General features: G+C 39.8%; 1 protein-coding gene across 7 annotated transcripts in view; it reads left to right on the forward strand.

Annotated features, from left to right (window-relative positions):
• Positions 1 to 25,967, forward strand: part of APP (amyloid beta precursor protein) — a 312,159-nt gene that overhangs the window by 159,679 nt on the left and 126,513 nt on the right. For all 7 annotated transcript variants that reach the window (XM_061424251.1, XM_061424401.1, XM_061424605.1 and 4 more), the window contains exon 6: positions 9,190 to 9,392. In XM_061424251.1, coding sequence (XP_061280235.1) covers positions 9,190 to 9,392 — 203 coding nt within the window. The remainder of the gene's footprint in view (positions 1 to 9,189; positions 9,393 to 25,967) is intronic.

Consider the following 25,967-nt stretch of genomic DNA (forward strand, 5'->3'; position numbering starts at 1 on the left):
ACAGAGCCCTCCTTTTTGTATCTTTCCCCCTCGCCATCTTAATTAGCTTCTGCATCCTAATGTTCATCACCTAATAGTTGACAGATGCCTGTTGCCTCACCAGTTAAAGTAGAAGAGTAGTGGGTAAAGGAACAAAAGAGCTCTGACCATCAGTAGAAATCTGATCATCTGGAAAGTAAAAACTTTCCTGAAAGCCCCACCTAGAAGTTCAAGTAGCTGTCCCCTGGCATCAGATTATCCAGCAGTATCTTGGTCACCTTGCTTTCCCTGTCCACAAAGCCATGGAGAATTTGGTTTCTTACTTTCTCTGGTCAAAAAATGGATGAGGGAAGGAGTTAAGAATGGCTTTAGCGTAGCATACAAACGGTTCCTGCTACAGGGCATTTTTCAGGAGAGGTTAGTCAGATTCTCAGAGATCCTTTCATTGACAAGTTAATAATACCCACTACCTAAGGAATGGAGGGCTTCCCTCATAGCTCGATTGGTAAAGAATCTGCCTGCAGTGCAAGAGACCTGAGTTTGATTCCTGGGTTGGGAAGATCCCCTGAAGAAGGAAATGGCAACCCACTCCAGTATTCTTGTCTGGAAAATCCCATGGACAGAGGAGCCTGGCGGGCTACAGTCCATGGGATTGCAAGAGTCGGACACGACTTAGCAACTAAACCACCACCACCACCACCACCTAAGAAATGCCATCAAAGCAACTATACTGAAACTCAATAGACTGCTCAAGAGAAATCTGTGGGGGTCAGTTTTAGCTATTACCTATAGATAACAGAGAGTCTAACACTGTATTAAAAGTAAGTAATTTTTTTTTAGTAATCATCAACATATGATGGATTGAATCCTATGAGCATCAAATTTACTTAACAAAATATCTAAACTGATGCATTAATTTAGAGAATTAGTAACTTAACTAATTCAATGAGGCCAAATTTATATGTATTATAATCTTCTGTGTTTTAATGTGTTCAGCTCCTTATAATTTTTGCTCATAGGGGGTTGGGAGCTTAAAGTGGAGGTATATTTCTTCCGATTTGTAGGCCCTGAAAATAACAGTTTTATTCATTAACAAGCTGTTATCCTAGACCAGCTGTGAGAGTATTTAAGAAGAGTAGCCGTGTGCTCTCCTTTTTAATCCTTTTTGCTGAACTGATGGATCAGATGGTAAAGAATCCACCTGCAATGTGGGAGACCTGGGTTCGATCCCTAGGTTGGGAAGATCCCCTCGAGAAGGGAAAGGCTGCCCACTCCAGTGTTCTTGCCTAGAGAATCCCTATGGACAGAGGAGCCTGGTGGGCTTCAGTCCATGAGGTTGCAAGAGTCTGCTGTGATTGAGAGACTAAGCACAGAGCACGCATTGTATATAGGGGCTACCCAGGTGGCTCAGTGGTGAAGAATCCGCCTGCCAGTGCCGGAGACGTGGGTTTGATCAGTGGTTCAGGAAGACCCCCTGGAGTAAGAAATGACACCCCCCTCCAGTATTCTTGCCTGGAGCATCCCATGGACAGAGGAGCCTGGCAGGCTGCAGTCTATGGGGTTGCAAAGACTCAGACACGACGGAAGCAACTCAACATGCACAGTGTACACAGAGAGAAGGGCAGCTAACACAGGCATTACAGCCTGTGATGGATTTTCAAAACAGGACACGCCCAGATCAAAGCACAGCCTTGCCGACTCCCAGAAGCCCCCGCTCTGCCTCCTCTCGGTCATAAACTTCCCCTCACCAAAGTCTGACAGCTCCTCTGAGTTCTAACATTGGTGAGGAGTAACTGTTTTCATAGTTTATATAAATAGAATCATTTATATGAAGTGTGTCTTGTATCTTAGGCTTCTAATGGTGCCTTTTAGATGGGGCAGAGAGTGGCTTTTTCTTACTTAGCTGTCCCCCCTCTTGCAACATTTACTCAGAACCGTGAATAATAAGTTTCCTACTTTCTCACATTTTCTGGCAACTTCTAATTTTCCTAATTTAGCAGCCATAATTTCAGGGACTGCTTCCCTCGGGGACAAAGGTATCCAGCCATCATACCTTCCAGGCTAAACAGGCAGCGCTAAGACCTGGGCTGGAATGAGTGGGAAAGGAATGTCTGTTTACCTTTTTGAAAACTTTGCTTTCTCTGTCTCTCCCCTTACCCTGGGAGACTCTTTTCTTCCCCTTTCTCGATGAACACGGAAGTGTCTGAGTGTCTTCCTGCTGAGACTTGCCCTTCTGGCCCCAGTGGGTCCTTACATTCTGGGAACTGCCCGCGGCTCTGTGTTCACTCTTCCCCTCGTCAGTGCTGTAGTTCAGGTCTCCTGATTGTCGATTCACAAAAACCCTGGGAATCAACTTTCTCTCTGCCATTTCTGCTCCTTTGTCCTACAGAGTGCAGGGAAAGAAAAGTTATCAGTCTTAGCGGAGAAGATGAAAGAATACATACAGCTTTTTTAGAGAATGCAAATGATGAACTGTTTTGCATGACTTAAACTAAAATCAACTGATATTAGTAAGTGAATCAGAATCTTTTCTCCTCTTGAGGGAGTCTTAGGGAGCCCACTGTGATGAGTGAAATCTATCAAGGTCAGACTTAGAAATTTGAACACCACCTTTGTGATGCAGTGTATCCTTCACCCACCTAAAGTCTTACTTGCTGACACACAAAATTGTATCCTCGGTGATTGATTTCCTCGTAATAATGTCCCTGTGACCCTTCAACCTGTTTATTAAATTCAGATGCTCCTAAGATGATGAGCGTTTTCAGATCATTCCCTCATGCCTTAGAATTGTTTTTATTATTGGAATTTAAAGGCTGGAAAAGTTGTCTCCTCTAAATTGACAGAGGCTAAAATGTGTGAGTGAATGAATATTCCACCGTGTGCGCAAAGTACTATTTTATTGTGAGTTTACTTGTTGATAAGACATTGCTCTATGATGCTCAGCCTCACATTTCCATAAACTGGACCTTCTTGCATTTTTTTTTTTGTAACTGTGGCTCACCTTGGGGACTTCGCTGGTGGTCCAGTGGCTATGACTCTGTGCTCCCAATGCAGGGGTCCTGGGTTCACTCCTTGGTCAGGGATTAGATCCCACATGCTCCATGACAGTGAAAATGAAACTAAGTGAAAATAAAAGTCACTCAGTCATGTACGACTCGTGCAATCCCATGGACTGTAACCCACCAGGCTCCTCCGTCCATGGAATTCTCCAGTTAAGAATACTGGAGTGGGTTGCCATTTCCTTCTCCAGGAGATCTTCCCAACCCAGGGATCGAACCCGGGTCTCATGTGTTGCAGGGGGATTCTTTACCATCTGAGCCACCCAGGAAGCCCCCACACACAGCCAAATAAAAAAATAAATGTAAAGCTGACTCACCTTGGTCACATCACAGAACAGAGTTGTCTAGTAGTTGAAGAGAAGGTGGAAAAGTTTTTTTATTTTTTATTTTTTCCCTTTCTGTGTTTCCAGCTATTTATGAAAACAGCAAACAGAAGTTATAATGTTGGCATGTTGGGCCTTTTAGGGGAAGATGCCACATCATTAAAACATAGCTGTGTGCTACTGTTTTAATGGTGTCCAAAGAGATAATTGAATTCATGGACATCTAAATTTAATTCCAGAAATCAAAGCTATGGTAATAAGAACTGGACGTGAGTTCTCTCAGGCCAAGTAATTTAATTCCTCAGCCAGCTGAACTGTTCTGTGTCTCTGTTCCTTGTTATTATGCCAGGAAATTGCTCAGGCAGATGCAGTGATGGATGGTAGGCATGTATTTCACTCTTTTTCATGGCTGGACACATACCAGAATGCAGATCGCTTTAAACACAGCTGTTTTTATACACATGCTTTCTGTTTGGAGTTTTAAATGCAACATTCAACTCATAACAGAGATGGTTGGGGGGACTTTGGGGATGCCCTGGGGCCAGTTTTCATCATCCCACCCAGAAGCCCACTGTTGTCTTTACCCTGGATTGCATACCTGAAACCTGGCATTCTACCCACCCTTCACACGTTGTGGTTTAAGAAGACTCATTGGATTTGATTTTTCTCCCTTGTTTTCCATGAATTTCCACTTAATTTGGAGAAATAAGGAGTATTGGTGTATATGTTTCCATGTTACTCTCTCCATTCATCCCACCCTCTCCTTCTCCCCTCTCGCCCCTGTGTCCATAAGTCTGTTCTCTGTGTCTTCATATACACTGCTGCTGCTGCTGCTGCTAAGTCACTTCAGTCGTGTCCGACTCTGTGCGACCCCATAGACGGCAGCCCACATGTGTCAAATAGAGAGCCAGTGGGAATTTGCTGTATGACTCAGTGAACTCAAACCAGGGCCCAGTGACAACCAGGAGGAGTGGGACGGGGTGGGAGGTGGGAGGGAGGTTAAGAGGAAGGGGACAACCTTATACCTATGGCTGATTCATGCTGATGTATGGCAGAAACCAACACAGTATTGTAAAGCAATACCCTTCATTTAAAAACAAATAATTTTTAAAAATACAAATACAGAGTGTTGGTGACTGTGATCTCATTGAATACAGAAGAGAGCTCAAACACAAGAAACTGGCCCATGGCATGCATTAGGTCATCTTTATTCACTAGCAGTATATCAAGATTTTGAAGAAAAACGAGGAGGCAGTATATTGGCTAAAATTGAGGCATCTAGTTCAGTTCAGTCACTCAGTTGTGTCTGACACTTTGCAACCCCATGAACCAACCGCAAGCACACCAGGCCTCCCTGTCCATCACCAACTCCCGGAGTCCACCCAAACCCATGGCATTGAGTCGGTGATGCCATCCAACCATCTCATCCTCTGTCATCCCCTTCTCCTCCTGCCCTCAACCTTTCCCAGCATCAGGGTCTTTTCAAATGAGTCAGCTCTTCCCATAAGGTGGCCAAAGTACTGGAGTTTCAGCTTCAACATGAGTCCTTCCAGTGAACACCCAGAACTGATCTCCTTTAGGATGAACTGGTTGGATCTCCTTGCCGTCCAAGGGATTCTCAAGAGTCTTCTCCAACACCACAGTTCAAAAGCATCAATTCTTCTGCACTCGGCTTTCTTTATAGGCCAACTCTCACATCCATACATGACCACTGGGAAAACCATAGCCTAAACTGGACGGATCTTTGTTGACAAAGTAATGTCTCTGCTTTTGAATATGCTATCTAGGTTGGTCATAACTTTCCTTCCAAGGAGTAAGTGTCTTTTAATTTCATGGCTGCAGTCACCATCTGCAGAGCCCAGAACAATAAAGTCACCACTGTTTCCACTGTTTCCCCATCTATTTGCCATGAAGTGATGGCAAAGGATGCCATGATCGTAGTTTTCAGAATATGTGCTTTAGGCCAACTTTTTCACTCTCCTCTTTCACTTTCATCAAGAGGCTCTTTAGTTCTTCTTCATTTTCTGCCATAAGGGTGGTGTCATCTGCATATCTGAGGTTATTGATATTCCTCCCGGCAATCTTGATTCCAGCTTGTGCTTCCTCCAGCCCAGCATTTCTCATGATGTACTCTGCATATAAGTTAAATAAGCAGGGTGACAATATACAGCCTTGACGTACTCCTTTTCCTATTTGGAACCAGTCTGTTGTTCCATATCCTGTTCTAACTGTTGCTTCCTGACCTGCATATAGGTTTCTCAAGAGGCAGGTCAGGTAGTCTGGTTTTCCCATATCTTTCAGAATTTTCCACAGTTTATTGTGATCCACAAAGTCAAAGGCTTTCGCATAGTCAATAAAGCAGAAATAGATGTTTTTCTGGAACTGTCTTGCTTTTTCAATGATCCAGCAGATGTTGGCAATTTGATCTCTGGTTCCTCTGCCTTTTCTAAAACCAGCTTGAACATCCGCAAGTTCACAGCTCACGTATTGTTGAAGCCTGGCTTGGAGAATTTTGAGCATTACTTTACTAGAGTGTGAGATGAGTGCAAGTGTGTGGTAGTTTGAGTATTCTTTGGCATTGCCTTTCTTTGGGATTGGAATGAAAACTGACCTTTTCCAGTCCTGTGGCCACTGCTGAGTTTTCCAAATTTGCTGGCATATTGAGTGCAGCATTTTCACAGCATCATCTTTTAGGATTTGAAATAACTCAACTGGAATTCCATCACCTCCACTAGCGTTGTTCGTAGTGATGCTTTCTAAGGCCCACTTGACTTCACATTCCAGGATGTCTGGCTCTAGGTCAGTGATCACACTATCGTGATTATCTGGGTCATGAACATCTTTTTTGTACAGTTCTTCTGTGTATTCTTGCCACCTCTTCTTCATATCTTCTGCTTCTGTTAAGTCCATACCATTTCTGTCCTTTATCGAGCCCCTCTTTGCATGAAATGTTCCCTTGGTATCTCTAATTTTCTTGAAGAGATCTCTAGTCTTTTCCATTCTATTGTTTTCCTCTATTTCTTTGCATTGATCGCCGAAGAAAGCTTTCTTATCTCTCCTTGCTATTCTTTGGAACTCTGCATTCAAATGGGTGTATCTTTCATTTTCTCCTTTGCTTTTCACTTCCCTTCTATTCACAGCTATTTGTAAGGCCTCCTCAGAGAGCCATTTTGCTTCTTTGCATTTCTTTTTCTTGGGGATGGTCTTGATTCCTGTCTCCTGTACAATGTCACGAATCTCCGTCCATAGTTCATCAGGCACTCTACCAGATCTAGTCCCTTAAATCTATTTCTCACTTCCACTGTATAGTCATAAGGGATTTGACTTTATGTCAACTTTATGTCAAATGACTATATTTTACCTGAATGGTCTAGTGGTTTCTCCACTTTCTTCAATTTCAGTCTGAATTTGCCAATAAGGAGTTCATGATCTGAGCCACAGTCAGCTCCCGGTCTTGTTTTTGCTGACTGTATACAGATTCTCCATCTTTGGCTGCAAAGAATATAATCGATCTGATTTCAGTGTCGACCATCTGGTGATGTCCATGTGTAGAGTCTTCTCTGGTGTTGTTGGAAGAGGGTGTTTGCTACGACCAGTGCATTCTCTTGGCAGAACTCTGTTAGCCTTTGCCCTGCTTCATTCTGTACTCCAAGGCCAAATTTGCCTGTTACTCCAGATATTTCTTGACTTCCTACTTTTGCATTCCAGTCCCCTATAATGAAAAGGACATCTTTTTGGGGTGTTAGTTCTAGAAGGTCTTGTAGGTCTTCATAGAACTGTTCAGCTTCAGCTTCTTCAGTGTTACTGGTTGGGGCATAGACTTGGATTACCTCCGTGATATTGAATGGTTTGCGTTGGAAATGAACAGAGATCATTTTGTCTTTTTTGAGATTGCATCCAAGTACTGCATTTTGGACTCTTTTGTTGACCATGATGGCTACTCCATTTCTTCTAAGGGATTCCTGCCCGCAGTAGTAGATATAATGGTCATCTGAGTTAAATTCACCCATTCCAGTCCATCTTAGTTCGCCAATTCCTAGAATGTCTATGTTCACTCTTTTCGTCTCCTGCTTGACCACTTCCAGTTTGCCAAATTATTCTTTGAAACCCCATGAACTGTAGCCTTCCAGCCTCCTCTGTCTTTGGGATTTTCCAACCAATAATACTGGAGTGGACTGCCATTTCCTTCTCCAGGGGATCTTCCCAACCCAGGAATCAAATGCAGGTTTCCTGCATTGCAGGCAGACTCTTCATCGCCTGAGCCACGAGGTTAGTCATAAGGGTCTTTTCCAGTGAGTCAGCTCTTCACGTGAGGTGGTCAAATTATTGGAGCTTCAGCATCAGTCCTTCTAGTGAATATTCAGGGTCGATTTCCTTTAGGAATGACTGGTTTGATCTTGCTGTCCAGTGGACTCTCAAGAGTTTTCTCCCGCACCACAATTCAAAAGCATCTATTTTATTTTTCAGTGCTCATCCTTCCTGTGGTCCAACTCTCACATTCCGTACATGACTACTGGAAAAACCAATTTCTTCTTCCCCTTTCATTTCTAGTGTAAACATTCAATAGTAATTTTGAACCAGTTTCCACATCCACGTATTGAATGTCTACCATGCAGGCGCTTTGTGGTATTTTAGCATGTTTAACAAAAAGTAATGCCAGTATTACAGTAAACTTCGTTTTGTGTCCCCCACCCAAACTTTTTAATAGACTTTATTGTTAAGAGCAATTTTATGTTTAGAAAAAATTTTAACAGGAAATACAGAGCCTTCCCTCAGCCATTTATTAACACTTTGCTTTGGTATTGTACACTTGAACCAATATTGATACATCATTAATAAAATCCATAGTTTACTTTAGGGCTCATGTTTTGTGTTGTACAGTTCTATGGGTTTTCACAAATGCATGCTTGTAAGTTGGACTATTCTATATCGTCTCTGATACTGTGTCTTACAGAACAGTCTCACTGCCCCTCAGATCCCCTCTGTTCTACCTGTTTATGCCTTCCTTCCTCACCCCAGACTCCTACCAACCACTGATCTTTTTATGGTCTCCATTCAGTTCAGTTCAGCCACTCAGTCGTATCCGACTCTTTGCAACCCCATGGACTGTAGCACACCAGGCCTCTCTGTCCATCACCAACTCCTGGGGTTTACTCAAACTCATGTCCATTGAGTCAGTGATGCCATCCAACCATCTCATCCTCTGTCATCCCCTTCTCCTCCTGCCTTCAGTCTTCCCCAGCATCAGGGTCTTTTCCAAGGAGTCAGTTCTTCACATCAGGTGCCCAAAGTATTGGAGTTTCAGCATCAGTCCTTGCAATGAGCACCCAGGGCTGATCTCCTTTAGGATGGACTGGTTGGATCTCCTTGCAGTCCAAGGGACTCTCAGGAGTCTTCTCCAACACCACAGGTCAAAAGCATCAATTCTTCGGTGATCAGCTTTCTTTATAGTCCAACTCTCACATCCATATATCACTACTGGAAAAACCATAGCTCCATAACCATGGTCTCCATAACTTTGCCTTTTCCAGAATGTCATATAGTTGGAATCACGGTATCCTCTTTTTGCAACTGTGTAAACTAAGATCTGTGTTCAGGGATTAAAAAGTTGCAGATCTCCTGAGCTGGGATTCACAGTGTGACCTGCTGGCTTCAGACCTCCCATGTGTTTTTTTTTTGTTTTTTTTGGGGGGGGGACGACTCCCATGTGTTTTAATTCAGTGCCATATTCCCTCTCAAATACCCAAAACTCCTTGTCATTGGTTTTCTTTTTGCTTGCCCGAAATGTGTTTAATGACTATTGCTATTATTTCTCCCTCCTGCTCCAGTGAAGACAAAGTCATAGAAGTGGCAGAGGAGGAAGAAGTGGCGGATGTTGAGGAAGAAGAAGCTGACGATGAGGAGGATGATGAGGATGGTGAGGAACTAGAGGAAGAGGCTGAGGAACCCTATGAAGAGGCCACGGAGAGGACCACCAGCATCGCCACCACCACCACCACCACCACGGAGTCTGTGGAAGAGGTGGTCCGAGGTAATCCACTGCTTACTCGGATTTTCTTTCTCAGGGAAAAGGGTTTGAAGTTTCTATCCAGCCTGCCAGCACTGCCTCCCAGGTGATGGGAGGTGACCAGTTGTCTGTGCTTGTGGAACTCATTTTGGTTGAACAAGCATCCAGCGATTCATTTCAGAAAACGTGAAATCTTGATTTTGCAGAATCTTCTCTGCCTTGTCAATGCTACTTGGCACGTTGTTCTGCAGAACTCCACCTAACTGGGGGCCATGTCATTTGACAAGGACCGAGTTAGGTGGCCTCCTTGGCATTCTTCTGACAGTGGGTGTTGATTATACTCCATTTTCCGTGGCCCCTTTCATCACCAGGACTATGAGCTCCTTAATGCCAAAGGCTGGATTTTACCTAGTGTGATGCAGGGTGCTTGCCGTATCGAAACTTTTCAATAAATGTTGGTTGAGTGAGTAGTTGTGATTAGATTTAATTTAATTTTAAAGCAAATGAAGTCCACTTGGAGAGAAAGACATTAGTTTTTGCTGTGAAATTTAACTTGGATGACTTGTGTTGTGTATACGATAGTTTACTCGGGGAAGTGACAGTGGGTTCTTAGAGAGGAAGATCTTAGACTTTGTTTTTCTGGTTAATTAATGCTTCTATTGGAAATGTTGTATATGGAACGAATGAGAAGAACCCCTTTCTGTCTCCCTGAAATGAAAGCAAGGTTCAGTTTACACTAAACAATGAAAAGTAGTGATTTGTTGAGTTGCCTTTCCTAAAGGGTGTATGTTTGTTTTGCAAATAGATGGTCCTAAGATTAGACTGAATGAGTACAGACAGAAGTATTGTTTTAATGCATTGCAGGTACTTTTAAAGTCTGTCCACAAATGCTACAACATTATGGTCACTTTTATTAAAGTAAAATGCTTTCTGCTCCATTGTTAAATTGGAGCTTAAAATAGGCTACTCTTTTTGCTTCACATAGATTCCTAACGATCACTGTAGTATGTCGTCTTCCCATCACTGCATTTTTTTTATAACTTTGCTGAAGTATAATTTACATATAAAATTCACTCATCTTAAGTGCAGAGGTGTATAATTCAGTGGCATTAATAAATGTACCAGATTGTGAAAACATCACAAAATCCAACCTTAGAACATTTTCATCACCCCAGTCCTCATACCCCTTCACCGTGAATCCTTGTTCTTACCGCCAGCCCTCAGCAACCTTAATCTTCTTTATGTTTCTAGAGATTGGCCTTTTCTAGACTTTTAATATAAAAAGTGGGGTCATGCATGGTCTTTTGTGTCTGGTTTCTTTCACTTAACATAGTAGTTTTGAAGTTCTCCATTTCTTTAACTTGTAGCTTTTAAAAGTGAGCTTATTCTGAATTGAACACTCAGAATTAGCTTAAAATCTATTGCAATGTCACTTATTCTCTTAAAATATATATAGAATACCAAATAGATCACTTAACTTTGTAATTCCCTGTGTAAGGACAACTTCTTCAGTTTAGCACAGAAGTAGATGGTCATTTACATAAACGTGCATTTTGTTTGAGGCACTGTGTTTCAGGACGTTTTCGGTGTACCTCTTAGGACCATCTGTGCAGATCTAGCTACATGAACTTGTTAGCTTCTGTTTTCCTAGCAGGGAAAGATGGATTTTTCAGGGCTTCTTTTTCTTTCACTCCTGATAATTGTTTGATAATACATTCTTTTCAGGTTTACACTGATCAACCTGTGAGTATACATTTAAGATAAATAGGACTGTTCATAGATACTAATCACTGATTCAGTTACAAGGGAATTTTAATCAGTTTTATTGAAGCATACCTATTAGACTTTTAAATTAACTGGAGGCCCTACAGCCTTCTACTAGTTAAAATGGCTACAGAAATATCATAAGATGTATTTTAGTGTCTTTATTTCTATAATCTATGTTTCAGGGTTGTAAATTGCTTTAGTTTTGAAGGTATACTATATCTTACTTTACTTTAGAAGATATACCATGAAAAAAAAGAAAAAATAGACTCAAAGAATCCAATAAAAAATAAAGAGAGACAATTCACAGGACAAAAAATATGGCTCTTAAACAATGTAATACAATTTAGCAATGCATTTCAGAAGTAAAAAGTGTGAATCCCAATCTAGCAATTCAAAAATGACAAATATACATAGATATTTATTGAGCACTATTTGAAACAACAAAGATTGTAAACAACCTAAAAGTTTTTAATATAATTTTGGCTAAAGAATTATTATATGCCATACTTTGGAATAGTTTACAATTATTAAACAGAATAAAGCAAGTTATACGTGAACAAAAAAAAAGATGTGTGACTGCAAATTACAGCAGCTAGTATTCTGCTGTGGGACTCAAGTTCTTGTGCTCTCCACCAGGATAGCTGCTTGCATAATAATTATTGTCCACCTAATCAGCATTCATTTTTGGAGTACCTCTTTTGAATAAGCCATTTTACTGGGCTCAGTGGATCAGTTATATGATGAGAACACACAGGAGAGCTGACCCTCATGGATGTGAAAGTCTAGTAGGAAACATAAGTCAAAAAAATACAGAGTCTGTGTTGTAAAAAGTATGAGCCCACAGCCTACTTCACAGTACAGAAGACTGATCAGGGATGGGTCTATGAAAAAGATGGCATTTGAAGGCAGACTAGAAGGCCTGGTGGTGGAAGTACCAGTAGCTTGTCTTGCAGCCTACTTTAGGGTCATTGAGTGAAAGTCGCTCAGTTGTGTCCGACTCTTTGCGACCCTGTAGACTGTACAGTCCGTGGAATTCTCCAGGCCAGAATACTGGAGTGGGTAGCCTTTCCCTTCTCCGGGAGATCTTCCCAACTCAGGGATCGAACCCAGGTCTCCCACATTGCAGGCAGATTCTTTGCCAAACCAATATGGTGCCTTGAGAAGGTACATGGCATGCTTGGGAGATAAAGCCAGTCCAATTAAAGGAGATCGAGTAAATCTTCATCAGAGGGTTACAGGAAGGTATGTTGGGACTAAAATGTGGAGACCTTTAATGCCAGGCTGGCAAATGTTGGTATTGACTGAGGGTAATCAGTTCAGGACTTATTACGTGGTGAGGATTTTTCTCGAAACAATGAAGAGATTTTTGTTTTTATACTACTGCTATTGACAGGATGAGTGAACAGTAAGTGACATAATTTATGCAGTATATGAGAGAATGACACAAAAACTCATGCCAAATTCCAGACCCAGACAGAATTCTCTCGAGATAATATGGTCTTGTTACATTCTGAATAATTCCAGTTCTTTTTGCTTCAGTTTTTCTCTAATGGCACCCCATTCCAGTACTCTTGCCTGGAAAATCCCATGGATGGATGAGCCTGGTGGGCTGCAGTCCATGGGGTCGCAAAGTCGGACACAACTGAGCGACTTCACTTTCACTTCTCACTTTCATGCACTGGAGAAGGAAATGGCAACCCACTCCAGTGTTCTTGCTTGGAGAATCCCAGGGACGGGGGAGCCTGGTGGGCTGCCGTGTATTGGGTCACACAGAGTCGGACACGACTGAAGTGACTTAGCAAGAGCAAGAGCGTTATTAGATATTAAATAGAAATAGAGGGCGTATACATTCTTGAATTTTTTATAGAAAGACAACTACAATTAAAAGAGAACTTTAGGGAAAAAATCTCTGGGCTAAAGATTAAAAAAATAAAAGAAACTAACCTTAAAAGATAAGTTAATAATGCTGATGTCAAGAACAGCATTAATAGTGGCCTTCTTGAAGCAAATACCCGATCATGTAGAAGTACACCAGAACTAGAAGAGCCTTTAATGGGAATCTATCTATCCTTCCATTCAAGACTCCTGAAATAGACAAAAGCTGAAAGTGAAAGTAAAGTCGCTCAGTCGTGTCCGATTCTTTGCCACCCCATGAACCGTAGCCCACTAGGCTCCTCTGTCCATGGGATTTTCCAGGCAAGAGTACTAGAGTGGGTTAGTATTTCCTTCTCCAGGGGATCTTCCCAACCCAGGTCTTCTGCATTGCAGGCAGTCGCTTTACCGTCTGAGCCACCAGGAAAGACAAAAGCTGTGTTTTAGGCAAGTCTTTCTGGGAAAGGAGGCCTAAGAGGAGAAACATGTTACTGGTATATATTGCATCCGTGTCAGAGTTTTCTGCGTTCCCAACTAATTCTGATAAAGTAGTAGAAGATTTTGATGGTAACATTAAAGCGACTAGTTTCCTGCCGTTCCCTCTACCCCATTGGTACAGGAAGTGAGTTACAGCTCTTTCCTGATGAACAATGTCAATGCTGCAGCTGACTGCTAACTTTGTAAAACTCTAATAACATATAGCTGGCTCCTCCACTGACAATAAAAGTTGGAAATGACTTGCAAAGAAGAGAGATTGAAAAGAGGCTTACCATCTCGTTTCCAATGTTAATGTTTCAGCGCCCGAGAGAAAATGTGATTTACAACCATACTTAATAATGAACATTCTTCATTACCAACACATTGCTACTAGTATGAGTCTTTAATGTGCTTCATAAAAAAGCTCAATAGTTTCGTAACCCATTACAATTTGAAAGAAACAGGCAGAGGCAAGAAAAATATAGGACATTTCAACATAGTCATAAAATTTTCAGCCATATTGTATTAGAATCATTGATATCAAAGCAGAAGATGACAGTTCTGATTCTGATTCTGTTAACTGATTCCAAAGGAAAAAGGGACTGTTGAGAAGTGAGCACACCTATCTGACTTTAGGATCTGTTGTTTTGATCGAGTGGAATAAGCCAATACCAATTTGCACACAGCAGTAGTCCACCAGGAAATCCCTAGTATATGTAGACACTTGCTCCTAATTTTCTGTGTTTTGAGAAGTGATTGCATTTCATAAACCCAAGACATGAGGGTATACTGTGACTCAACCTTGAATCCTAAAGTCTGTGTGCTGTGTGCTCAGTCATGTCTGAGTCTTTTTGACCCCATGGACAGTCGCCCTCCAGGCTTCTCTGTCCATGAAATTTTCCAGGCAAGAAGACGAGCGGATTGCTATTTCGTATTCCAGAGCATCTCTCTGACCCAGGGATTGAATCCATGTCTGCTGCATTGGCAGGCTGATTCTTTACCACCAGGGAGCCCAAACTCTGAGTAGATGTGGGCATTGTAATAAATGGCATAGTCTATGATTTAGTAGCCAGTTTTGCTCATCCAGAGTAACTCTGTTTTTTTTCTATATGTTCACTGATTCAGCAAGTACACATTTATCACGCCTCTGCTGATGGCTCGGCACTTTGCTGCTGTAGCAGGTGTGATGGGGAGCTGGCTGTTACTGTGTCATGGCCGATCAGGCTGGAATTTCCTGTTTGCAGGATCACCACTCCCCTTGCCTTTAGGGCAGGGATTCTGTCTTTTAATCCTTGTAATGTGCTGAGTGGTAGAATTTTTATTTCCCATTTAAAGCCAAGGCAAATAAACCCGAGAGAAATTTTTTAAACCTTGTCCATAATCACAAATCTGGTAAGTGGTGAAGCCAGGATTTGGGCTCAGATGGACCAGAGTATTTTTTTACCACCCTAATGTTATTTTTTTTTCTTTTTCCTTTTGTTTATAAATACACACTAGTTCAGTTTATGGAGAAGGCAATGGCACCCCACTCCAGTACTCTTGCCTGGAAAATCCCATGGATGGAGGAGCCTTGTAGGCTGCAGTCCATGGGGTCTCTAAGAGTCAGACACGACTGAGCGACTTCACTTTCACTTTTCACTTTCATGCATTAGAGAAGGAAATGGCAACCTACTCCAGTGTTCTTGCCTGGAGAATCCCAGGGACGGGGGAGCCTAGTAGGCTGCCGTCTATGGGATCGCACAGAGTCGGACACGACTGAAGTGACTTAGCAGCAGTTCAATTTAACCTGTGTTCCCTTGTAAATGTTTGTTCCTTTGTTCTAGGCATCTGTTCATCTTGGTATTGTTTCACTTTGAGCATTTCCTAACTTTTAGAATGCTTATTTATATAATAATAGTATCATTTATTTTTATATTAAACTATGGCCACAGGCTAAATATGGACTGTCACCAATTTTATAATCAAAGGTTTTGTTAGGATACAGCCAATCCCATTTGTTTACATATTATCTGGGGCTACTTTCATGTTACAGAGGCAGAGTTGAGTAGTCGCAAAAGATGCCATGTGGCCTGAAAAGCTGAAAATATTTACTATCCAGGCCTTTATAGGAAACTTCTGATACTGATCATTAGAAACATAGTAGGAAGTTTTTATATTTCAGATATTACCATTCCAGGTTAATTTCATTAAGGCGGTTTTATTATGGGTAGAGATAGACTAGTAAAGTGTTTAAAGAGAAAATTTTTTAATAATTTTATGATCTTGGGCCAGTTACCAAGATACCATCGGTAAGTCTGTTTTTTTCATATGTGTTTTATAGATGCTGTTACGATGTTGCATGTTTTTTACATGATTACTCTAGATGATCCATGCTACGCATTTACCATCTAATGCCTGGCACATTCTAAATTTTCAGTATGTTTTACAAGGAAGGGCTGCTCAGAGTCAAAGCCTGGCTTTACAACCTACAGACTGTGTAAATTTGTATCAGTGAAATAATCTCTATACCTCATTGCTTCCCTCTTGAAAAATGAGATGTAATAATACCCACCTAGTTTTAACCATTTTGTGAGGATAAATTAAGTAATTCACAGGAAACACTCAGCACTGTTCCTGATAGACAGTAAGTGCTCAACTAACCTAAGCTACTATCGCTGAAGGACAGAGGAGCCTGGCAGGCTGCAGTCCATGGGGTCACAAAGAGTCAGACACGACTTAGTAACTGAACAGTAACAACTATAGTTGCCCTGGTTCTGTGTATCATTTTGATCCCCAGAGAACTAACACTTACTCCTAATTAGGAACGCCAAAGGTAACCCAACAGACTGTCTTTTTGCATTATAAAATGCAACGATGAGATGTAGCCATTTCTATTGTATAATAGAGCTGTTATTTATGGACATATATTAAGGAGAAAACAGCTTAAACTTGGCTTCTTGATTAAATTACCTTTTGTGACTATATTATATATTTAAATATCTGCAGTTCAATTTTATGTCTGGCTGAAAATTGAATCAAGATAGTTTTAAATGCCATTGCATTTCAAGATGGAGTTTCATTTCTTGAGGGTATTTTAAACCTCTTGGAAGTTCATCTATTATATGGACAGAGATACTGATAGAGGAGACAATTTAAGCATACCATATGATGATGAAGTTTAAAAGTTTGATCTAAATGTTGTTGCCTTGGGCTAAGTGACTTAACCTCCACAGAATTAAATTACTGTTCTTCTCCCTCTGGTTACTATTAATCTATGAGAAGCATCATGTGATTTGCTGCTGTACATTCCACCAACATAGACTAGGCACTCCTAGGGCATTGCTCCAGTTCTTGAGAACACAGCGATATGAAGAAGGTGGCTCACTCAGGTTGCTTCCAACCAGAGCTGTATACTCACTCTACAGGAGAAACTGGCCTCTGTGACCTGATTGGGAAGAAATTTTGGCAGCCCAGGGGAAGGAAAGTGCCCAGCCTAGAGACAGAAGTTTCACCTACAGCATTGCCAAGAAGTTGAAATCTGAGTGATTGTTTTTAAAAGGAGAACAGGGATTTGCCAGTTAGTGGAGCACCAAATAGAACGAATCTGAGAAGTACCATAAATAAAGCAGAATGGCTTATATTATTATCTTGAAAGGAAGTGAAGTTGCACAGTCGTGTCCATCCGACTCTTTGCGAGCCCATGGACTGTAGCCTACCAGGCTCCTCTGCCCATAGGATTTTCCAGGCAAGAGTACTGGAATGGGTTGCCATTTCCTTCTCCAGGAGATCTTCCTGACCCAGGGGTTGAACCTGGGTCACCTGCATTGTAGGCAGACCCTTTACCATCTTAGCATCTTAGGTTGACCTAATTTTTACGTCTCCCGTGTTACCTGTCTGCAATGCATGTTCCATTTGCAAGGTATCCCATCATTCACTAGTAGGATTCTTTTTTATTGCTTGACTTGCTGCAGACATGGAAATATACTCACATACTTTTGTTGGGGTTCTCATAGCAGCACACTAGCTCAAAATGAAAATAGAACTCCCTTATGGGTTTGAAAACAGGGCAAAGGAATAATGACTGCTCCCTTTTGAGGAAGACTTTACCCTTCTGTGTTAGGACCACAGGCAGGTAAGCTCCACCCGTTCCTGGACCAGAATGTAGCATCCTTTTCATGCCTTTGAGAGAACTAGTATCCACACAGGGCAGGGATGTGACAGATGGCAGCCTATTATTTTGTGCCCCATGGCACTGCAGCCATTGATTTTGAGGTTGTTTGATACATGCTTTGGTGAAGGCAGAGTGAAGCATGGCATTAACAAGCTTCTTTCTGTGCCATTTCATGGCCCCAATTTAGAAAACTCATTCAAGTAATTTACTTAAAATGTGAGAAACAGAACCATATAAAGGACTGTGTGTGATGTGTTTACATATATAATTTTTTAGTAACAAATTTATTGAAATATAGGTTGCATAATGTGGAATGTAGAAGTAAGTGTTTTAATATATCCACTAAGATCTTCATTGCCACATAGAAAGTTCTGTTTTTTAACTTGATTTTGCTTGAAATTTTACATGGCTAATAGTGCTTGGTTTTACCTTCTACACTTTTATTTGTGTCAAGATTCTTTAATACAGTTAGAAAAGGAAATAATCAGCTGAAGGTATTCTAACACAATTATGTCTAAATTTCTTAGAAACAAAATGTCCAGTGCAATTCAATTAAAGGCCAGAAACTAAGTTTTTAAAAAATGCTAGTCTTTCTTATGTTTTTTCCAAAATCAGTTGCCGTTCAAAAAATACACAAATGTTGACAATTGTATATATTTTCACAACACAGCATCTGCAATTTAAAAAAAATCAAATATAGTGAAAGAATCCAGCAAATAAGAAAACAGGGCATTTAAACATACATGTCATTTTCATCCAAATCCACGTGTTCCATTAAGTAGAGGCTCTGATTCTTTGGGCAGGTAACAATTGTGTGTTTTAATGGAAATCTGTAGTCCCTTGTAGAAAAAGGCTTTCTGGAGTTTTTAAGCAGGATGGATTTCAGTCTAAACACCTGTTTCTTTGTCCCCCTAAAAATTTATCACCTCTTCTGACATTTGACCTTTTCTGATTCTATTAGGGGAAGAGTAAGAAGTCAAAAAGAGGCAAAGCTGAACAAATATCATATAAAAATGATGTTCAGTGGTTCATTGATGGCTGAATAATGCCATCTGCAGCAGCATGGAAGGACCTAGACATTATCAAACGAAGTGAAGTAAACCAGACAAGGATAAATTTCACATGATATCACCTATACGTGGAATCTACATAAAAAAGATACAAATGAACTTATATACATATAGACTTTGCCACACCGAAGGCAAAAGGCATAGGCAGGGAGGAAGGATGAATGAGGAGTTTGGGATTAACACATACACACTACTATATATAAAATAGATAACCAATAAGGACCTACTGTATAGCACAGGGAACTCTACTCAGTATTCAATATTAAGTGTAAGGGAGAATAATCTGAAAACATATATATGTATGTATGTATAACTGAATCACTTTGCTGTGCACATGAAACTAACACAAGATTGTAAATCAACTACACTTCACTTAAAAACGATTAAGATTGTAAATCAACTACACTTCACTTAAAAACGATTAAAACAATGTTCAGGAAAACCCCTTGGCCTTCAAGATAGCAGGAGACTCTTGAAACAATAAAAGGAGGTGAAAATAGTGCACTTTGTTAAAAAGTGCACTGTATTAATAATAGTAAGACAGTGCTGGTGTTAATTATGAGGATGGGTTTATCTCTTTCCCTTAAATTTATTTATGCTTTTGTTGGATATAATTTCTGAGAACAGAATATAGACAGGAATTTCACACTATGTGCACGTGAAATTAAGTTCCTGATATGTCGTGTTATTAATAGAAGCAAAGGAAGACCTTGCTGGCTAATTCTCATGAGGATCTCTCTTCTGGAATTTACCAGCATTTGTTACCCAGGATTTCTGAGGTGTTGCTGACTGCTGCACAGTAGCTTCGACTGAGCGACTTCACTTTCACTTTTCACTTTCATGCATTGGAGAAGGAAATGGCAACCCACTCCAGTATTCTTGCCTGGAGAATCCCAGGGATGGGGGAGCCTGGTGGGCTGCCGTCTATGGGGTCGCACAGAGTCGGACACGATGGAAGCGACTTAGCAGCAGCAGCACAGTAGCTTTGGTCAAATGATTGGGCAAAATCACTAAAGCGCAGCATGAATCCTGGTGTTTGCTTGGGCTATGGCAGGGTTTCTCGATCTCAGCATTATTAATGTTTTAAGCCAGACAGTTCTTTGTTGTGGAGATTGCCTTGTTCGTTGTAGGATGTTTAGCAAGATCCCTGGCTTCTACGGAGCTCCCCCGAGGTGTGATGACCAGCAATGCATCTCTAGTCCTTGATACATGTCCCTTGGAAGGTGATAAAAAGCACAGTCTTTCTGGTTGCAAATCACTCGACAGTGATCTCTGGCTTTAAACATATGAGCAGAGAAATACCCCTGCGATACTGTGTCTCCTGTTAATGTAAGTCATGACACCTGACTGTGCTTTGCACATTGTAGGTAGCAGTGAACATTTGGTTTAATTTGAGAAGAAAAAGTAAAATAAACAAAATATATGCTAAAAAAAAGTTAAGTACTCATTTAGTAAAATCAAAACAGATATTTGATAAGATATGTCATGTATAGTCTCATAGTTTGTATTTAGAGAGAAATCAACATACAGTTATTACTTTTTAAATATTACACATATACATATGTGCCGTGTAGGCAGTGAGAGAGAAAGAAAAACTGCCTTCCTGGTTTCGTTTTTTATTCTTCCTAAAGAAACTCACTCTTGCCTGGTACCCTGTTGTAAAATAGCAAATGGAGGTTAGCATCTATTGAGCAAGCAGGGATACTGCTGTTTTCAGCTGGAAGCTACCCACCCACTCTTTCCTGCCAGTACCATCACAGGGACAAGTTAACATGGCAAGATGGACATACTTGGTCTCCCCCAGGAAAGGACCATCCTCCCAACCCTTGACTCTTGTATCTAGAAACATCCTTTTCTTACAGTAACAGGAATGTCATACAATCCTTTCTTACAGAGAAGTGATGCAGTGGAAGCAGATTCCAAGCTCAGTGATCTTCAGTCTAATATCAGCTTTCTTCATTATTTTTCCCCAATAAAAATAAAAACTTTTGATATTCTAATGTTCTGAAAAATTATAAGAACAAAATTACTTAAATTTGTGTTTCTGAGAAGTTTGAGTTTTCATAAACTTAAATATGAATAAGACAAATACTGTATTGGTGTTCACTTTAAGGCAGAAGTATTGAAGCTGCTTTAATTTTGCATGAGACAGAACTTCAGAGGAAAAAGAAATAGGTAATGATAATTTCTTAAGATTCTGGTATATATATATATTTGAATATTTTAACTATCAAAGTATGTTTACCCCTCATTTCCCAAATATATGTATACTTCTTTTAATAAGTGAAAACCTATGCAACTTTTTACTGATCCTTTCCTTCTGATCCTTTTGAACAGTGGTTGAATCTTATATATATATATACACACACACACACACACACATATATAAAAAATACATATATATAACATACTTTAATAGTTTTATATAGACTTTTTTAATGTTAAAAATATATATATACTTTTTATATTTTTTGATTTAAAAGTATATATATAACCATTAAATAACTATTAAAGTATGTTATATATAAGTATATGTGTACTTTTGATAGTTTTTACATATATAATATATAAAAACTTTTTTTTTTTTTTAATTTCTACCAGTTTATTGCTGTCAACCCATCTCCCTCCATGCTCATGCATGTGTGCTCAGTCATGTAACCCTATGGACTGCAGCTTGCCAGGCTCCTCTGCCCATGGACTTTTCCAGGCAAGAATACTGAAGTGGGTTGCCATTTCCTCCTCCCACTTTTCACATTTAAACTGCACATAAAAGATACAGTTGGTCATGGTGCTTCTCCAACATTAATGTGACCTGAAGTGCTTCCTAAGCTTAGATTCGGAGACAGTAGGTCTGGGACGGATCCCGAATCCCAAGTGATGCTGATCCTGCTGGTTCATTGGCTGCCTACACTTTGAGGAACAGTCTCCAGCAGCATTATAGTCCCCCATACTGTGCAGATTTAGATTGAGACAAAGAATAAGAAACTGAAAAAGAAAACCAACCTTATCTGTAATGGTGAAACCATCCTTACTATGGTGTCATGGTTCTTACTACATTATCAAATGTCACCAAGTATGAAAGAATCCTGTTAATGTCTACTTACTGAGTAATGTTGTAAAATTTCAACTCTCATGAGCAAGCAAATTAGGAAATCCTTACGATTTCTGGACCTACATAATTCTTCCTAGTTTCATCTGTGCCTGTTTTCTCTCATGATGCGATATAACCAACTCCTGCTAGCCTGTAAAAGCTGATTATTAAAATATTGAGGAATTTTGTGAGCCACAGCCATTGGTGGCTTGCAATACCAATGGTGGGAGTATTTACACCCCAGAAATTGACAAACTCTATAAAACAGAGTGTTTAATTTTTCTGTTTTTCTGGACACACAATCAGATTTCCCAGCATACCTGACTCTCAGTCAAAGAAGAAAAATAATTTCCTCTTATTTCCTGCAAAGGACATGGGCTCTTGTCTTATCAGAGTTTAGAGCTTCTGGTAATACTGTGCTGTTCTTCAGAGGAACCATGCAGCTTGATGACAAATTAGTTTATTCCCGTAATAAACGGGAAACAAAGGTATTAGGACAAATAGCAGTGTCCTTTTGTGAATGCTCACCAGCAAGAGTATGGTTAGTCTAACACTTTACAAGTATTTTTCCAAGTGGCATTTTTATAACTAATCTTTCTTCATGGAGGGATCTGAGAATCAGATTGGATATAATTGGAATGACACATGTACTGGGTAGCCTTAGAGAATAAACACAATTCAGTAGAAGGCAAGCCAACGGCAGATATCTTCTAGAGACTTCGTGATAAATTGGCTCCCGTCATATCGTACTGAGTCAGTGATTTTATTACCGTGCACAGCTGTTCCCATCATTTGTTTATATATTTCAACCCATATTTGGGGCTTAAGTGAGATTTGTCATAAGGATTTAGTTCAAATTTGCTTGCCTAATTTTACATGCCTCTATTTAGTAAAAATATGATTAGTAGGTAATAAATATCTGATGACTATTGCTTGATTAGAGGAATCTTCTGTTGGATGTGGTTTTTTATTACCACGTGCAAGCACATTATAAATTCTCTTTCCCATCGAAAGTATATGTTGTTGCAAAAAATACACTCTTAAAAAATAACTTGTTTTCTAATATATTGACTTGTAAAATTTTCATCTATAAAAGTCAAACACAAATTTGCCTACTTATTCTTCAACAGACTGTAAGATGGATTCTAATAGCTTAGCCTCATGATGTTTCACCCTATTGTAATATTAAAATTGTAGGAATAATTTAATCAGACTGAAAAGTAAAGTTGTTATAAAACAGCATTGAGCTCAGCCATTTTCATTATTAATGGATTGAATCCTTAGGCAGATAATTCAACATTTATTTGAAATATTAAAGATAAGCATATTTAGTAGATTTCTATACTTCTGTCATTGTTTCATTTTATTTTACTGTTAACATTAAGCAGATGATTTGTTACAAAACCAAACTATTTTGTCTTCATGTATTTGCCCTTCCTACTCCAGTTTAAAACTGCAAGATATGTCATTTTTAACATAAATGAACCTTAACTGTGTCCATATTCTTGCATCATATGGAGGAATTATGCTACTTTGGGTTTCTTCTTTTTTTATACAATGTCAGAATAGTTAATTCCTAGATTTCTATAAGTAACTCTGTAGTTTGGTTTGATTGTTCAAGTGCTTACTTTCTCAAAATTTGTAAATTTAAACTTTTTGCATTCCATGTCATGCACAGTTTTATGGCACATACATTTCTAGAGTCTGAGAATAATTGAAATTCAGTTATTAAAATCATAATGAAAAAGCTTTACATTTTTATATTCTTCTTTATTTGCTATTTTATTTAAAGCAAATTACTTGCTACTCTGATAACTCTGCTTTTTAAGAAGGCATTATGATAATTGTACTCTTGAAAATTCTCTTTCCATTCTAACTGCCACTTTCACAGCTGTCTTCATGTTACATTTTCTTTAAGTGTCAAATTAGCTTTCTAAGTTTGGTTGTCCACAAAAAATTTTGCTCCCATTTGACATCTATTCAGAGTTAATTATTTGTGGTTAAGCATTATATTTTGAACAGTGAATTGCATAATCATTTTATATAATGTAGGAAGCTCTAGCTTTGCCTCTATCTTGTATTTGTATAGTATTGATGCGATTTGGTGTTGAAACCAGCACAAATCTCAGCAAGGATCTACCTTACAAAAAATATAAAATGATATAAAATGTCAAATATAAAATGTATAGTGCGTGTTCTTTAAGCACATAAACTCATACAGCTGTGTGTACACTAGCATTTCAGTTTATTAAATGGTATTTGTCTTGAGGGGTGAATAGAGCTTTTATAAAAAGAGATGAGCCTTCCCTGCCAGCAGAATTCAGGTTAGGTGAATACTAGGTGAATACTATTTATGGCCTTAAAAGTTTAAGAATTAAATATGAATAAACAGAGATTCTAGTTCCTTAAATATTTGTCTTGCCTGTGTTTCTACCTAACTTGAAACATGCTCTTTGAAAATTATCCTTGCTTCAATTCTGGGCAAATTTTCTCCTTTATTATTATAGGCAACATTTACTTTGAATAGAAGCAAAGGTAACTTGAAATTCAGAAATGAATTTACCAAATAATTTTAAAATGTGTATTTTTTCATTTCTTAGCTTAGATTTTGAGAAGTAAATGAGGATGAAAAAAGGAAGCTACGGTTTTCATTTTCACCTCTGTTTGAGGTGACCGTTATATAAGGTCTGATTTTACATGCTCTATATTTAGTGGAGAATTTTATAATTTTCCACTGGCTGATTATAGTCATTAATATGAAACACATTTTTCACTGAATTTTTTCAGTGTTTCCCATAGATTAGGAAGTTTTATAATCAGAAAAATAATAATGTAAACATAAGCATTTAAAATATCTTTTGAAAAATACAATAAAATAAAATGTCTCAAGATTTCTTTTTCTATGAATCTAGTCATGCAGTACAGTAGAAAGAAATGAGTGAGGCATGAAAAGTGATCCATTCCACTCAAGTCCCCTCTGAAATCAGTTCTGCTGCTCTAGGAAGATGATGTTCTAGTCATTGCCAGAAAGAAAGGAGAAGGAGGGAAAAGCCTCCTTAATCCCATGCCTTACAACTGAGAGAGAGAGAGAATTAACATCCAGGAGTGGAGCCAGCTGATGGCTGTGGTTTGCAGGGATCCCACACATGGACAACATGTGGCTTCTAGCTCTGCAGCCCAGACGCTCCTTTGTCAGTAACTCAGAGGTGATCAGACCCCACCTACACCAAAACTAACTTAACCCTTTGTAAGTTAGAATGATAGTTCCATAATTGGGGGGGAGAAACCAAATTGCCAAGTGGATGGAATACTTGTGTCAACAGGTTGGCAGCTTTTTATCATACAGCAGAGAGCTAACTAAAACATCTCATGGCTTGGCAAGCATGGACTGTCAAAGGAACTGTACCAAATGAAATGACCTGAATGATAGGTGACCCTGAACTTGATACTCCTGGAATCAGATGTTTCCATCCTAAAGCCATCCAGAGAGAGCCAGAATCCCCTGAGATATCTGTTTCCCAGGGCCTGCAGGGACCCTGACACTTGCTTCTGGGCTCGGTGTTCACTCCCCCTGCCTACTCTGTTGACATCATCAGGATAGCAGCAGCTTCCCGTCTTGCTGTCACCCCTTTACCTTGATTGGAAGGAGCAATGAGTGGTGTGTGTAGAGAAGTAAAGTGGGAGTTCCTTTTAGGTCAACATTGTAGATCTTTGAGTAATTGATGAGGATCAGTTTGTTGAATAATGGGAAAGTGAAAGTTGCTCAGTCATGTCTGACTCTTTGTGACCCCATGGACTATAGAGTCCATGGAATTTTCCAGGCCAGAATCCTGGAGTGGGTAGCCTTTCCCTCCTCCAGGGGATCTTCCCAACCCAGGAATTGAACCTAGGTCTCCCACATTGCAGGTGGACTCTCTCCCAGCTGAGCCACAAGGGAAGCCCAAAAATACTGGAGTGGATAGCGTGTCACGTCTCAGCAGATCTTCCCGACCCAGGAATTGAACCAGGCTCTCCAGCACTGCAGGCAGATTCTTTACTGACTGAGCTATCGGGGATATTAATAAGAATCTCTGCATTATGCGTGAAAATGTGAAAGTGTTAGTTGCTCAGTTGTGTCTGACTCTTTGTGATCCCATGGACTGTAGCCCACCAGGCTCCTCTGTCTATGGAAT

This window comes from Bos javanicus, chromosome 1 (assembly GCF_032452875.1).
Source record: "Bos javanicus breed banteng chromosome 1, ARS-OSU_banteng_1.0, whole genome shotgun sequence".
Taxonomy (NCBI): Eukaryota; Metazoa; Chordata; class Mammalia; order Artiodactyla; family Bovidae; genus Bos; species Bos javanicus.